General features: G+C 36.0%; 1 protein-coding gene across 3 annotated transcripts in view; it reads right to left on the reverse strand.

Annotated features, from left to right (window-relative positions):
• Positions 1–16,587, reverse strand: part of ptbp3 (polypyrimidine tract binding protein 3) — a 36,361-nt gene extending 19,774 nt beyond the window's left edge. For 2 of the 3 annotated variants that reach the window (XM_073829139.1, XM_073829137.1), the window contains exons 1-4: positions 16,441–16,587; positions 11,456–11,623; positions 8,324–8,434; positions 3,514–3,688 (exon numbers count right to left, since the gene is read on the reverse strand). In XM_073829139.1, the coding sequence (XP_073685240.1) occupies positions 3,514–3,688; positions 8,324–8,434; positions 11,456–11,623; positions 16,441–16,575 (589 nt within the window). In that variant the 5' untranslated portion in view covers positions 16,576–16,587. Of the gene's footprint in view, positions 1–1,924; positions 1,931–3,513; positions 3,689–8,323; positions 8,435–11,455; positions 11,624–16,440 lie in introns of all 3 variants that reach the window. The other variant, XM_073829138.1, reaches the window with a different exon arrangement.
• Between the last annotated feature and the right edge of the window lie 469 nt (positions 16,588–17,056).

Genomic DNA, 17,056 nt, shown 5'->3' on the forward strand with positions numbered 1-17,056 from the left:
TCAGACACTTTTACCTTTAAACCATTGCTTCTGGCCAAATAATCCATAATAACTCTTCCTCCAGTGAAAAAGTCCCTCCTTTGTTGTCCTCTCACATCAAAAGTACACAGCATAAATGAGTACACCCTCTCAGATTAAATATAAAATATGTATTTTCTTAATGATCACTAATATAATTTATAAAAAGAAACATATTCTTAATAAGAACAGAGTAACATATGCTATTAATATCTGTAAAATAAGTAACTTAACCAATTTTGTTTAAATGAGGGATTGCAGAAATAAATACACCCTAGATTTAATTCAACAAAGCGTAATATTTTAGTACTGAATATGTCCTCCATAACTCTACGTACACTGCTCTGACGCTTCTTGGCCCTTCATGATGAATTTTCACATCTGTCCTGTTTAACTCCTCGAGGACGACCTCCTTAAATGCCCTGGTCTTTAATGGGGAGTGTTGCTCAACTTGTCCCTAAGAGTGTTAAGATTGAGTGAAACTGAAAGAGTTTTCACCTTGGGAGAATAAATATCTTCATTGTCATGTTGGGAAAAAAATCCCAACACTGCAGGGAATGAAGAGAGGGTAGCATTTTCAGTTTAAGTTTTTTTGTATTACATCACACAGTGGTGTGTGAATTGATGACAGCATTGATAAAGCACAACTCCCTCACACCTTCAGCACTCATACATCCCTATAGAAGAGCTTTACTACCACTGAACGTCACTGTGGGAACCAGGCACTTCTCACTGTACTCCTCTTCTAGCAACAAAATAACATTTTGAATGCGGTTAGATCCGAAATGATTGGCTTGGTCTCATGAGACCAGTGTATGGATTCCCAGAAGTCTATGTTTTGTAAATAAAAATGGCCTTGGAAAAAGCTAAATGAGTTGATTGTGCTTTGGCTACAGTAGGTAGTTCTGGTGTGGACAAACAACCATGCATGTCACTTCTGCAGGCTGCATCTTATTCTGTCAGATAAACTGTCACTCTTTTCATAGATTTAGCTGGCTCTGAGACACTTTCTTGGTGTTTCTCCTGCTCTTTTTCTAGCGAAAACTCACTCATCACTAAATGAAAGCTTAAAGTAAAGGCCTGATTATTTCAGAGGCCTTTTCACAAGTTCATTGTTTTTGAATTTCTGTGTTACTTTTGCTATATTTTCACACTTAAAACAATAATTTGGTATTCCTCTTGTACCATTGTCCTCTTTTATGCTAAGAAATAAATCTCCTGACTGTTCTCAAGTGGTTTCATTGTTGTCAGCATTAAGTCTGAGAATGATTCAGTGGGCTATATAAAACTTTTAATTGTCAATAATTACTTATCTTTAACAGTTTTGGTCCAACATACTTATCTGTTGATCAAAGCTTACCTTAAAGTCGCACCTGAATTTTTTATTTAGTTTTATTTAGTAACATTCAGGAGGGTGTACTTATTTTTGCAACACAACATTTTATCACTTTGATAAGAAAATGGCATTTTCCTGAATAATTTTAACATTTTCCTTTGGTAACTGATCAAGCAGACTTGCTGGAATATTATATCTCTAAAGAACCCGAACACGTCTTCCAAATAAAGAGTAACTGCTGAATTTGTTGAGTTTCGCATTTATGCTGTGCACTGTATTTGTTTAGAGCTGCTTTATCTGGGCATATTTCTGTCCTGATTCAGATGAGGTACCCTTTTAACTGTTATTATGGATTATGGACTCGTATTTTAGCCAAAAATTGACAGTTTAAAGATAAACTGTCTTAATAATGGATTTTCCCCTTTAAAAACACAGATTATCACAAGACGTTAATTGATGGATTGGAGTTATTGATTATTTGTAGATTTTTATGATGTTTTTATCAGCTGTTTGGACTCTCTTTCTGACGGCACCCATTCACCGCAGAGGATTCATTTGTGAGCCAGTGACATAATGCTAAATTTCTTCGAATCTGATGAAGAAACAAACTCATCTACATCTTGGATGGCCTGAAGGTGAGTACATTTTTTTTTTTTAGCAAATTTCCATTTCTGGGTGAACTTTTTAGTTTTTTTTAACTCAGAATATACTTGTAGAAAATCTATAATCAAAGTGGAAATAAATAGTAAATAGTGCAAAATGTCTTCAAATGTCTTAAATTTACATCTTTATGTATAACAAAATAAATTCGATATCCTTTAGCTTGGGACAAGAACTTCCTTTGAGCTAGAAGAAAAGCACAGACTAAAGCAGATGGTGTGTGTGTGTGTGTGTGTGTGTGTGTGTGTGTGTGTGAGAGAGAGAGAGAGAGTGTCTGTATCTGGGTACAAGTTGTCTCTTTTAACTAATATGCTACCAGCTTCAAAACAACATGATAAAACCACAAAACGTCCTCCAGCACTTCATTTATAAAAGATTCTCCAATTAGTGCCACTTCTGACAGATAGAAATCTCATACCAAAATTATTTTCAATATGTGAAACCACAAAACCAGTCATAAGGGTCTTTTTTAAATTGAGATTTATACATAATCTGACAGCTAAATAAATAGGCTTTCCATTGATGAGTGGTTTTTTGGGATAGGGCAATATTTGGCCGAGATACAACTTTAAAATCTGGAATCTGAGGGTGCAATAAATAAATAAATAAATAAAAATATTGAGAAAATCACCTTTAAAGCTGTCCAAATCATCAAAACATGTTGTGAATTTTGGATGGGTGTAATAGTAATGATGTATGTGACCCTGGACCACAAAACCAGTCATAAGTTGCATGGGTATATTTGTTGCAATAGCCAACAATACAATGTATGGGTCAAAGCTATCAATTTTATGCCAAAAACCATTAGGATATTAAGCAAAGATCATGCTCCATGAAGATATTATGTACATTTCATTTCATAAATATATCAAAATGAAATTTTTGATTAGTAATATGCCTTGCTGAGATCTTAATTTGGACAACTTTAAAGGCGATTTTCTCCCATTTTTTTGCACCCTCAGATTCCAGATTGTCAAACAGTTGTATCTTAATCAAATATTGTCCTATTCTAACAAACCATACATCGATGCTTATTTATTCAGCTTTTAGGTGATGCATGAATCTCAATTTCAAAAAATGATGACTAGTTTTGTGGTCCAGGGTCACATATTTAAATTTTTGGGGTTGAGAGTTGACGATACTGACAGCATTATTGAAGAAAGTGATTCTTTATTATTAAAAAAGACTTTATTATTAACACTAATTATTAAAAATTATTAAAAATATTAAAAATATAATTAATAAAAAAACAATTATAACATCTTCCCTAACAAAATAAATCAAAGTAGAATTTTTAATTTAGAAGAAATTTAATTTAGTGAAAAATAATTTAAAAAATTTAAGCTAAAAGAAAAAAAATTATCATCTTTCTTTTTTAAAATCATCAATGGGAGACAAAACGTCCCCTAATCAAACATTCGCCCATATATTTCTGTATCAGAATCAGAATTTGCTTTATTCGCCAATGTATGTGTGTATATTGTATGTTTGTGTCTTACCAAAAGCGGTCTGCATTGTGGGGTCCAGCGTGGGCTGCCCGTCCCCTGAGGGTAGGTCTAGACGTGTGAAGTCCCTGCTCTTGTCGTTGTTGTATTTCACATTCAGACTGGTCAGCTTGGAGAATTCAACACGCAGAGTGCAGCAGCCGTTGTAGATGTTCTGCCCATCCAAAGCCTGAACCAGACATAAAGCATTAAAATGCCATTTTCAAAAATAAATGAAAGATCTCTTAAATAAAAACAAGCTTATTTTAGGGCAATTAAGTATTTTTTCTGAGTAGAACTTACATTACTAGAAAGTGTAAAGCAAAAATAAATCTCATTGTCATTACTCTACTGCTACAACTACCAGTCAAAAGTTTTTGAACAGTTAGATTTTTTATGTTTACTTAAAGTCACCAAGTCTCCATTTATTTGAGTACTGCAAAAATAAAATTTTTAAATATTTTTAAAAATGTAATCATTCCTGTGATTTCAAAGCTAAATCTTTTGCATCATTACTCCAGTCTTCAGTGTCACATGATCCTTCAGAATCATTCCAATATTCTGATTTGCTGCTCAACAAACATTATTATGTTGAAAACAGCTGTGTATAATTGTTTCAGGTTTCTTTAATGAATTAAAAGCTCAGAAGAACAGCATTTATATGAAATAGAAATCATTTTTGATCAATTTAAAGCATATTTGCTAAATAAAAGTATTAATTTCTATCATTTCTAGCACACACAAATAAATAAATAAATAGATCAATAAAAATACTGACTCCAAGCTTTTGAATGGTATAGTGTATAATGTTACAAAAGCTTTTTATTTCAGATAAATGCTGATATTTGGATCTTTTCTAATCATCAAATGCTGAAAAAATTGATAATAATTGATATTGATAATAATAAATATAAATAATAATAAATTTTTTCTTAAACAGCAAATCAGCATATTAGAATGATTTCCGAAGGATCGTGTGACACTGAAGACTGGAGTAATGATGCTGAAAAATTAGCTTTGATCACAGGAATAAATGACATTTTGAAATATATTCAAATAGAAAGCAGTTATTTTAAATAGTAAAAATATTTAAGAATATTACTGCTTTTGCTGTATTTTGGATCAAATAAATGCAGCCTTGAATTAAAAAAAAACTTTTGACTGGTAGTGTATATTATGAAAATTACATATATATACACACACATTATAATATATATATATATATATATATATATATATATATATTTATTATAATATAAATTATATATATAGCATTAATTAAAAATGTTTAATTTTTTTTATTTATTTTATTTGAATTCTTTTCTCATCAGATTTACCCAGCACTGCATGTTATCTACGCAGTCACGCAGATACCTGAAGCGTGTTTGCTTTTCCGATCACAGGACATTGAACTATTCCGGCACATTCTCATTGATTACACCTGCTCTACTTCATTACATCAGGGTTTAATGGAGCCTGAGCATCTCATCTCATCTCAGCTTTTCTATCTGTTAATCAATATCTTAAAGCAAGCGACAGCCAAACTCCTAAAACAGATCTCGAAGAAGCCGCAGTGACGAGGTTTGTATCTCCACTGAACCTTTTAATGCTCTTTTAGTGCAAAACCACATGAAAAGCAACATCTGCAGTGAGAATGAATCAATAAACACACAAACCCATGAAACTTCAAAACATATTTGAGGAATAATTTTCATTTAAAGTAATCTCTCACTATACTAACCCTGAATATTAGCCATTATAATGACAAAAATGGCTTTCTCGGGTCAGTTTACCCATAATTGCCATCGCGTTATGGCCACTTTGGATATATGAACCTTAGATAAGAAAACAAGATCTCCAGTCAACATGACAGAGTTTGCTTCTTAATCCAGTGCGACATTTTGCTTATTGAATTGTCTGTGTAGGCCTGAAGCGGGTTTGGCAGGGCGGAGGCGATGTGAAATAACCTCTCCCATGGAGCCAGTTCATTTAAGTAAACCCTGATGACAAATGCAAATCACATCTAATCCTGACAGTGGCCTGAGCAACCACAGGGAAGAATAAAGAGCTGTTGTAGACGTCTGCGCTGTTAGCTTTAAGCAATGATGTCCAAATTATGAACGCTGGATGATAAAATAGGATCTCTTGTCTCAAGGGTGGACTCTTTGGCTCTTTTGGGGCGATAAGCCCTTCAGCTGCAACTGCAATACACTACCAGTCAAAAGTTTTTGTCCTGCAAGTCTTTTAAAGAAGTCTCTTCTGCTCACCAAGCTTGCATTTATTTGATCCAAAGTACAGCAAAAACAGTACACTTTTGAAATATGTTTATTATTTTTAATAACCGTTTTGTATTTGAATATATTTTATATTTCTATATATATTTCTGTGATCAAAGCTGAATTTTCAGCATTATTACTTCAGCCTTCAGTGTCACGCAATCCCTCAGAAATCATTCTAGTATGATTTGCTGTTAAAGAAACATTTGCTATCATTATTATCAATATTTAAAACTGCTGAGTACATTTTTTCAGGATTCTTTGATGAATAGAAAGATCCTTAGATCAGCATTTATCTGAAATAAAAAGCTGTAACATTATACACTAAACCATTCAAAAGCTTTGAGTCAGTATTTTTTTCTTTTGTTTTTTTTGGGAAAGAAATTATAGAAATAAATACTTTTATTTAGCAAAGAAGCTTTAAATTGACATTTATTGACAATTAACACTTTATAATGTTACAAAAGATTTGCATTTCAGATAAATGCTGTTCTTCTGAACTTTCTATTCATTAAAGAAACCTGAAAATATTCTACTCAGCTGTTTTCAACATAATTATAAATGTTTTTGGAGCAGAATCAGAATATTAGAATGATTTTTGAAGGATCAAGTGACTGGAGTAATGATGCTGGAAGTTTAGCTTAATAAATTACATTTTAGAAATATTCAAGAAGAAAACGGTTATATTAAATATTTCATAACTTGACTGTTTTTGTTGTACTTTGGATCAAATAAATGCAGGCTTGGTGAGTCAAAGAAAATTTTAAAAAACATTAAAAATCTTACAGTTCAAAAACTTTTGACTGGTAGTGTATATAAACCACTGTTTAAATTCTGAGGTTGGTTTAAATTTATTGAACGTTTTTGAAATAAGTGAAAACTTTTAAAATTTTTATTTATAATTTTAAACAACTGTTTTCTATTTGAATATATTTTAAAATGCAATTTATTTCTGTGATCAAAACTCAATTTTCAGCATCATTACTCCGAACTAGACTTAAAAACTCATAATTGCGAGTTTTCTTACAATTTTGAGAAAAAAGTCAGAAATGCAAGCTCATATCTCAGAATTTTGAGAAAAAGTCAGAATTGTGAGATACAAACTTTTACAAAAATTCTGACTATATAACTTGCAATTGTGCATTTATATCTTATATATATATCTTTTGAGAAAAAAAGTCAGAATTGCGAGTTTATATCTTGCAATTCTGACTTTATTTCTGCAACTGTGAGTTTATATCCCACAATTCTGACTTTATAACTCGCAATTGTGCATTTGTATCTCAGTTTTGAGAAAAAAAATGTTTATGATGTTTGAATTCTGTGATCAAACCTCAATTTTCAGCATCATTACTCTCAACGAGACTTGATACTCACAATTGCGAGTTTATATCTCACAATTTTGAGAAAAAGGTCAGAATTGTGAGATACAAACTCAACAAAAAAAGTCAGAATTGTGGGTTTATATAGTAATTCTGACTTAATAACTTGCAATTGTGTGTTTATATCTCACAGTTTTGAGAAAAAAAAAAACTGAATTGCGAGATGTTGACTCGCAATAGGAAGAAAAAAATCGTCTGAATTGGCATTTAGTGGCAGAAACGGGCTTCCATAGAATTACATGTATTCATGCTATCAATTTTTCATAAAATGTAAAAATCTACTTTTAATTAGTGTTACATTAGTGTTCTGCAATTGATAATGGCTTGCATTTTTCCATCTTAAGACCCTGGTAAAGTAAGCTGCATTTGCGCACAATTGTTCTTTTTTTGCAGCAATTTTAACTGGGAGGAAAGGGGGGCTTCATAGCCCGTTTCAAAAAAGACCCTGTCCCCACCCCTCGTGTTACACTAACAAATACTCTCTTTGTGCAAGGAGGCAATGCAACATGGCAGCCGCACAATAGATAACACCCCCAGACCAGAGGAGTAATTACTTGCTAGCTCTTTTCCCCTGGTGAGCTGCATTGGCATTCATTAGATAACCTCAACGGTGACATATTAATTACAGGGGCGCTTTGATTTGTGCGGTCTACTGGGAGCTGGTTTTCCTGCCGTCTTCCTGTTGCTTTGACAAATTTTCGGCTCGGCACCAAAAAAAATCAGGGAGTGCCAAAAATGAGGTGATGGAGGACAGGTGTGAGCGGCCTTGTGATTGATGGTGAAGCTTTGATTATATATGGGACGGCTGAGCGGTTAAGAACCAGCCTTGACCACAGATAAACCGTCTAAGAAAGACAGCCTTAGGAAATAAACTAGGAAAAAAAAGTTCTTTATTTGCCACAATGGTTTTTTGAAGAGCCTTGAACATTCATGGAACCTTTTAAATGCAGAAAAGTTTCTTTATATTTAATACAGGTTCTTTAGAATTTTAAATGTTCAGAATGGTTCTTTTTTAGAACTGTTTACTGAAAGGTTCCTTGGGGAACCAATAACGGTTGCAAAAACACCCTTTTGGAACCTTTAGTGTGTAAAAGCTGGATGGCATGTTTTCATCATACCAACAAGATAATGAGAGGATAGTTTTGTGGGTTCTCTATGGGTACTGACCACTTTGGCGTGATGTGCGTGCATTGGATCTGCATACTGAAGCAAGGCCTGGAACTGGTTGTTCTTGGTGAAGGTAATGATCTTCAGGACTGTTCCAAATTTTGAGAAGATCTAAAGGAAGGAGAAGACAAAAACGAAAATATTAGAGGACAGACATGTTAGAAAGTCTAGTTTAAACTAGACCAAGGTGGTTTTGAGAATCCCAATAAAAACCAATAAACTAGACCAGTTTGACCAGTGGAAGCCAATTATTTATGACGCTGAGACAAGTAAAAAAGTTTGAAGGTTTGACAGGATAGTTCATCCAAAAATGAAAATTGTCCTATGATTTACTCACCCTTAAGCCATTCTAACTGTATATAACGAATACAACTTATATTAAAATGTCCTGTCTCCTCCAAGCTTTATTATGGCAGTGAATGGCTGTTGAGATTTTAAAGTCCAATAAAGTGCATCCGGCCATCATAAAAGTACTCCACATGGCTTTGGGGGTTAATAAAGACCTTCTGAAGTAAATCAATGCTGGATTCTGGAGCTTATGCTACGCCTACTTCCTACAGCATCCGCTGGTCTCTTTTGAACTAGAGCTAGAGATTACAGTTTATAAAGTTTTAAATATGAATATTTTTCTTACACAAACACATTCACTTCAGAAGGCCTTTATTAACTTTCCGGATCCGTGTGGAGTACTTTTTATGATGGATGGATGCACTTGATTGGATTTTAAAATCTCAACAGCTATTCACTGCCATTATAAATCTTTGAAGAGGACAATTTTTTATTATAACTCCGATTGAATTCGTCTGAGAGAAGAAAGCCATATACACCTAGAAAGGCTTGCGAGTGAATAAATCATTGGGTAATGCTCATTTTTGAGTGAACTATCCCTTTAAGATGATTGTTTCCAAAACTTTTGAGTCCCACAAGACTGGGCTACATGAAACCCTATGAACACAAGCGTTTTTTGCCAATTTGACCTTGTTGAAGGGCAATTTTACAAGGTCACTAGGTGATAAAGTAGAAAGTGTACATGGTAAACAATGAAACAGTGCAAGCAAACGAATGGGGTAACAAGTATATCCTGCTTGATATGTTGCAGAAAGCAAAAAAGGACTGTATGTTTTTTTTCTCTGTATGTCATGATATTACTTGATGCATCAATTAAGTGCTAATGGGCCATTCCATGTCAAATGAATCAAATACCAGAAACTTTTGCTAATATTTATTCTGAAAAAGATAAACATCTAAAGAAAGATGAATAATGATAAAAGCCAAAATATTAAATGTCATGGATGAATATTTACTGAGTAATCCACTATTTTGTAGAGTGGGGTTAAAATGACAATGGGTCAAGATTCAGAGCCAATTTACAGGGGGTCAAAAATGACTTCATGGTAGTTTTACACAGAGATTGGTAGGCCTGTTAGTGAAATCTGTTGACTTTAGCAATCATTGTTACATTTTGTGTCAATGGTGACCATTCGAAAATGGGGAAACAGCACATTTCAAGTTTTTCTCCAAAGTTTGCATGCTTGTAACTCAAGAAATATTTAAGATATCTTAATGTCCTTTTAGATATTGGGTCTTAACAAACTTTTCTTTTGGCATCTTCATTTTTAAGGCCCTACACGATTTGATTCCAGAGATATTGGAATTTCAAAACGGCTCCAGTGGTCAATCATTAAATTGTGCATATTTTCAATAGTCAAAAACCCAATGTGGGTCAATTTGCAAAAATATAATACTTATTTTCTTTTAAAGAGGAATGTCTGAAGAACAAATACTGTTAAAAGTAAATGTATCTCAATTCCTTCTGTTAAAACATCTGCCTTAAATACTCAAGTTCTTTTTCCAAAGTTTGCACGCCTATAATTCAAGAAGTACTGATGATTTTAGATTTAGTTTCAACATTATTTGTTCTTCAGACATTCCTTTTTAAAAGAAAAGAAGTGTCATATTTTTGCAAACAGACCCACATTTGGTTTTCACCACTTAAAATTTGTACAATTTACCGATTTACCCCTGGAGCCATATTGAAATTCCAATATCTCTGGAACCCAACCAAGTACGTCCTTAAAAATGAAGATGCCAAAAAGGAAAGTTTGTATCTAAAAGATCATTCAAATATCTTAAATACTTCAAGGGCATGCAAACTTTAGAGTAGAAACTTGAAAAGTGCTGTTTTTCCATTTTTAAAAGGTCACCATTGGCACATAATGTAACAAAGATAGCTAAAGTCAACAGATTTTACTAATATAACTACCAGTCTCTGTGTAAAAACATTATGATGCTGACACCTTTCTGAAGTTATTTTTAACCCCCTGTAATTTGGCTCTGAATCTCAATTAAAAATAGCCATTTTGACCCCCTTTACAAAATAGTGGATTACTCAGTAAATATTCATCCTTGCCTTGTAAATATTCAACCTTTGGTTGACTTGACATGGAATAACCCTAATGTAATTGAAAAAGCATGCTGATATTGTAACAGAAATATTCCCAAATATCAAAACGAATCAAAAATTATATAAAAATTGAATCAAAGGCTTGTGAATCAGGAATCACTGCCAATTTCCAGACCTATGACAAGCGTCATATGAAAGAATCATAACATTTCAGTATAGTGTAGTCTTACTACATACATTGCAGATATGCTCACTGAATATAAACCTAACAGACAACTCAGATCACTAGGATCGAGTCAGTTAGTAATATCAAGGGTTCACACAAAACAAGGGGAATCCGCTTTTAGCCATTATGCCGCCCACAGTTGGAATCAGCTTCCAGAAGAGATCAGATGTGCTAATACATTAGCCACATTTAAATGCAGACTGAAAACTCACCTGTTCAGTTGTGCATTTATTGAATGAGCACTGTGCTACGTCCGAACAGACTGCATTATTTTATGTATAATAATTTTTACTGTTAATTAATTTTAAATCAATTTTTAAATCATCTTAAATGTTCTTAAATTCTGTTTTTATTGTTGTGATTATTATTTTAAATTTTTTATGATTTTTATGATATTATGATTTTAATTCTTTTTATGTACAGCACTTTGAATTACCATTGTGTATGAAATGTGCTATATAAATAAACTGGCCTTGCCTTGCCTTGCCTTGCCTTGCCTTACCTGGTGTAGCACTTCAAGAGACACTGGGTAGTAGAGATTTTCTACAATGATACGAAGCACAGGACTTTGTCCAGGCATCATTCCTCCATCACTGGCTGTCGCAGTCCCAGAGAGACCCATATTCCCAGAATGCACTGCATTGACAGCTTGCAGGGCAGCCTGAGCTCTCTACAAATGAGACACAGAGGGTTAACATTCTGACCAAACTCTTCTAAAACTTTACACTCACACTGAGTACACACAAATACACCTTAATCTTACTACTGCACTCCCTGATTCCCACAGCTCTAATATGCACTCTCAGCAAATGACTCTGTAATGAGCCGTTTTACATACTGTAAAACTAATAGCTCTGGGTAAAGCAAAAGTATAAAGGAGGCACTAAATATGCAGAGATATTGTACCCTTCGTATCAGTTCGTACAAAATTAAAAACAAGCTAAATAATGTTAGGGTTTATATATCGGTGTAATGTTAGTGCTTCTTCACCCTGTCAGGCACAAAGTGGGGTGCTTTCCACCTATAAACAAGTTCAGAAAGTTTGTTTTTCTTTGGCAATTTATGACAGGTTGAAAAATGAAAAATGCATACCTTGAAAAGTGGTACAATTGCATGTATGCAAGGTAATATTTTATGTCTAAAGGGGCAGTTATATTATATAACCATGAAAATAATCCATATATTCCTGGTTATATAATAATTGATAGCTTAAGCAAAAAATGGAAAAACTTTTTCTTTTTTAAAAACTTGAGGAAGATTTCATGTATTCAAGGTGTAAGAAAACATTTTTGGTTGCACCACTTGACAGAAAATGTATACATACATATATACACACACACACACACACACACACACACACACACACACACACACACACACACACACACACACACACACACACATATATACTGGGTCTATACTACGCGAGCTATGATGACTTTCAGCTTGATATTTTAGCGCAGATGTATACCTAGCCGAATTACATTGTAGGGGGCGAGAACGAGTCTTTGAACCTGTGTGTATGCCTACTGTGAAATTACCACATCAAACTAGACGTGCTAACATGGATGCAGCTATGAAGCCGCCGTGTTTGCTTCAGCGCAGGGCATTGCTAGACCCTTTTACTGGGGCACGTGCCCCAGTGAAAATCTGCTGTGCCCCAGTAAAATCTCAAATTTGAGTTATAATTTACTTTGATAATCCCGAAATAAAGACATTAAACTATATGCAACAACTGAATTGACGCTTCTAAAAGCAACGCAGTTTAACTATGCATGCAGATATCCATGCCCGCGCGCGTCTGTGTATTTAACTGTAACGCGCACGTCGCGCAGCCTTTTACGCAGAAGTACATGCAGTGAATAGTTGGTTACACAAGTTTGTATAGTTAATTGTGTTGTAAATGCAATTGTCAAGCAGTTTGTGATGCATTTTGGAAACAGGAGATGAGCCCCTGGTCTAATGCGCCACCTGGCTTGAGAAACCCGTTCTCAAAGACTTTTAGTCATTATTTGGGTAGCACTCATATTCTGAATGCCTTCGGCAGAATTCAAATTAGCCATTTTAATCTAGATTAATTCCAAGAATTAATTACAGTGAGATTAATCTAGATTAAAAAAAGTAATCTATGCCCACCACTAATATATATACACATATATACAGGTATATGTATATGTATATATACACACACACACACACACACACACACACACACACACACACACACACACACACACACACACACACACACACACACACACATATACATATACATATACATGTATATATGTATGTGTATGTATATGTATATGTGTGTGTGTGTGTGTGTGTGTGTGTGTGTGTGTGTGTGTGTGTGTATATATATATATATATATATATTGTGGCGGGAGGGGCAAACGACAGACACAGTGGGTGTGGCGTCAGGCCTCGGAGAGGCTTTTATTAAACAGAAAATAAGGGAAAGTGAGTCCATAAAGTAAAACAGTGTCCAAAATAAAAGGGGAGTCTGGTGTCCTCGGGTGCTGGGGCAGCGTGACGGAACGGTAGTGTTCAGAGGGGAAGGGTCCAGGAGAGGGGCGGAGTCCGGCGGCCGCGGGCGCTTTCCATACTAGCGCCGGGGTGCTAGGGCGGCGGCATCTCCGGCAGGCTCATCCCTCTCGAGCTGTCCGGCGCTGGGGCGGCGGCTTCTGGCGGCCTCAACCGGACCGCGGGTCCGGCGGCTCTCCAAACTCTTGTGGCGCGGGATTCCCTCTTCACCCCCTCCTGGACCCGCGAGGACACCAGCGTGCATGCACGGGGGAAAGAGACCGGTCTCCCGAGGAGAGGCGCGCTCGGGATTTAAACAGCGGCGGTGATGAGGCTTCATTTACATCAGGTGTCCCCATCACACGCCGCCAGCCCGAGCCGATTACACGCCCCTCCTCTCCCCTACACACCCACTCCCGTCGGGAGCCTGGAGAAGGGCGGCGAATACGGGACGGGGTGGTGATGAAAATTAGGGGGGCGGGCAGACGCCTCGCCACATTCCCCCCCCCCAAGCGACATCCCCGTCCTAAGGTCGCCGCCCACGCAGGAGTGCTACCTTCCTCATCCAGGCTCCAGCGGTCGGAGTGGGCGGGGATTCCTCTCCAAGGCAACGCTCCCTCTCGCCGCGTACCGGAACAGGGACAGAAAAACCGGTATTAGTCGACAGCCTCAACCAACCGCAGGATAAGTGACTAACTGAAACATCACTTACCCTTCTTGCGGCTGGGAGGCCGTCTCCGTAGTTCTCCGTCCCCGTCCGGGTCTTCACGAGCTTTGGCGAGCGAGAGGGGATGACGTCATCAGGTGTTGCCCACTGCGCTGTCTAAGCCCCGCCTTGCCCGCATTCTCCACCACTGTGGCGGGAGGGGCAAACGACAGACACAGTGGGTGTGGCGTCAGGCCTCGGAGAGGCTTTTATTAAACAGAAAATAAGGGAAAGTGAGTCCATAAAGTAAAACAGTGTCCAAAATAAAAGGGGAGTCTGGTGTCCTCGGGTGCTGGGGCAGCGTGACGGAACGGTAGTGTTCAGAGGGGAAGGGTCCAGGAGAGGGGCGGAGTCCGGCGGCCGCGGGCGCTTTCCATACTAGCGCCGGGGTGCTAGGGCGGCGGCATCTCCGGCAGGCTCATCCCTCTCGAGCTGTCCGGCGCTGGGGCGGCGGCTTCTGGCGGCCTCAACCGGACCGCGGGTCCGGCGGCTCTCCAAACTCTTGTGGCGCGGGATTCCCTCTTCACCCCCTCCTGGACCCGCGAGGACACCAGCGTGCATGCACGGGGGAAAGAGACCGGTCTCCCGAGGAGAGGCGCGCTCGGGATTTAAACAGCGGCGGTGATGAGGCTTCATTTACATCAGGTGTCCCCATCACACGCCGCCAGCCCGAGCCGATTACACGCCCCTCCTCTCCCCTACACACCCACTCCCGTCGGGAGCCTGGAGAAGGGCGGCGAATACGGGACGGGGTGGTGATGAAAATTAGGGGGGCGGGCAGACGCCTCGCCACAATATATATATATATATACATATATACATATATACATACACACACACACACACACACACACACACACACACATATATATATATGTATATATGTGTGTATATATATGTATATGTATATATGTATGTATATATATATATGTGTGTATATAAATTTTATATATATATATATATATATATATATATGTATATATATGTATATATATATATATATATATATATTTATATACACACATATATATATACATATATATATATACACACACACACACACATATACATATATGTATATATATATATATATATATATATATATATATATATATATATAAAATTTATATACACACATATATATATATACATACATATATACATATACATATATATACACACATATATACATATATATATATGTGTGTGTGTGTGTGTGTGTGTGTGTGTGTGTGTGTATATGTATATATATATACACATATATATATACACACATATACATATATATACATACAGGTCAAAGACAAAAAAGGGGTTAAGGATAAAAATAAATAAGTGTAATATTTCTTTAACTTTATGTTGTTTTCCCCCACAAATTAAAAAGGTTTCTGTTTAATGTAATTGCATTGTTGTTTTTATTTTTCTGAGCAAAAATTAATAATAATTTATGACATATTAAAAAAAGAATTACTTTAAATCCAAATAATAATTACTTGTAATTCTACATTTTTAAAATGTGACACTATACTACGTTTTGCCCATTTGTCAGTAAGAATTTGTTACTCATTTAAAACACAGTAATATTTAATATGATCCCTTATTCTTTTACATATTTTAATATGTACAAGTCAGAATAAGCATGTTGTTTGCATTTTTACATAAATATTGTGTTACACTGAATGACAATGTAACATTATTTTAAGATTTTATTCTCCAAAAACTTTGAAACCTTAAAAGTAGACACTTTACTTTAATTTAATGTGCTTTATGAACATAAAATCACTTTTGTTAATTTATATTTTAATATACATTTTATATATATATCTCAAAACCTAAATTAATACAAAAAAAAGGACATCTCTAAAGGTGCGAGCAAAAAGCATTATTGTCTAGAGTGTAGACATATATGAAGTCACTTGTAAACCAGCTTTAAAGCAGCTTTATATTGGTGAACACAACACATTTTTTGTGACCACTGAACATTTTTGTTTTTGCACAATCTCCCAGTCATGCAGAATCCTATTAAATTTTACCATGAAATTTCACCAAATAAAACTGAAAAAAGCACAGCATTTGTACAAATAACAGTATCTGTTCTTGGAATAAAATTATTAAAAAGTTTGACAAATGCATTTGAACTAAATAGTTGTTAAATTATGCTTTCACATAATCTAGCATAACATTATTTGTCATTAACCCTACTCTGCCAGTAAAAAGAGGTATTTGAAAGTGTTTGGAGTGATAGTAATTCTTACCCCCTGATTGGGCAGATTATCGGTCTTGAGCTCACGGTGGTTGGAATACTGGATGTAGACGGGCTGGTTGCGGACATGGGGTGTGGCTGTGGTGTAGTAGTTGACCATGGTGATAGCTGCTTCTTCAGAAGCCATTTCTATAAAAGCCTGTAGTAGAAAGACAAACACAGTGTAAGTGCTCATCCCTGATAACAACAGCATTCAGCTAATTGCACGTATGCCAGTTAATCCAGCCTTTTATTAGTCTGTTTTAATGCAACAGTCAAATGAAATAAGTAGCAGTGGGCTAAAAGAAATGGAGATAAGTAAGAATCAGTGCTGCTCTGCACTTATGGATGCAAATATCTGTAGCATAAACAATGCAAGACAAAGTCTAACACTTAGAGTTAAAGTTTTGTTCAAATCACTAACCCTAAACGTGAGCAATGCAATAGTGATGCTTGTCTTAAAAGGCACCTCTAATATTTATTCTGACCTCATTGAGCAAGGTGTGAAAGATTTATAAATGCAGAATCTTACAATAAAAGGAATCTTTTGAAGCCTCAATCAAATCAAGCAGCAAACAACAAATTATGCAACAGGGCATTAGATATCTGCCTGCCTGTCTTTTCTTGTC

The sequence above is a fragment of the Garra rufa genome, chromosome 23, assembly GCF_049309525.1.
Source record: "Garra rufa chromosome 23, GarRuf1.0, whole genome shotgun sequence".
Classification (NCBI taxonomy): domain Eukaryota; kingdom Metazoa; phylum Chordata; class Actinopteri; order Cypriniformes; family Cyprinidae; genus Garra; species Garra rufa.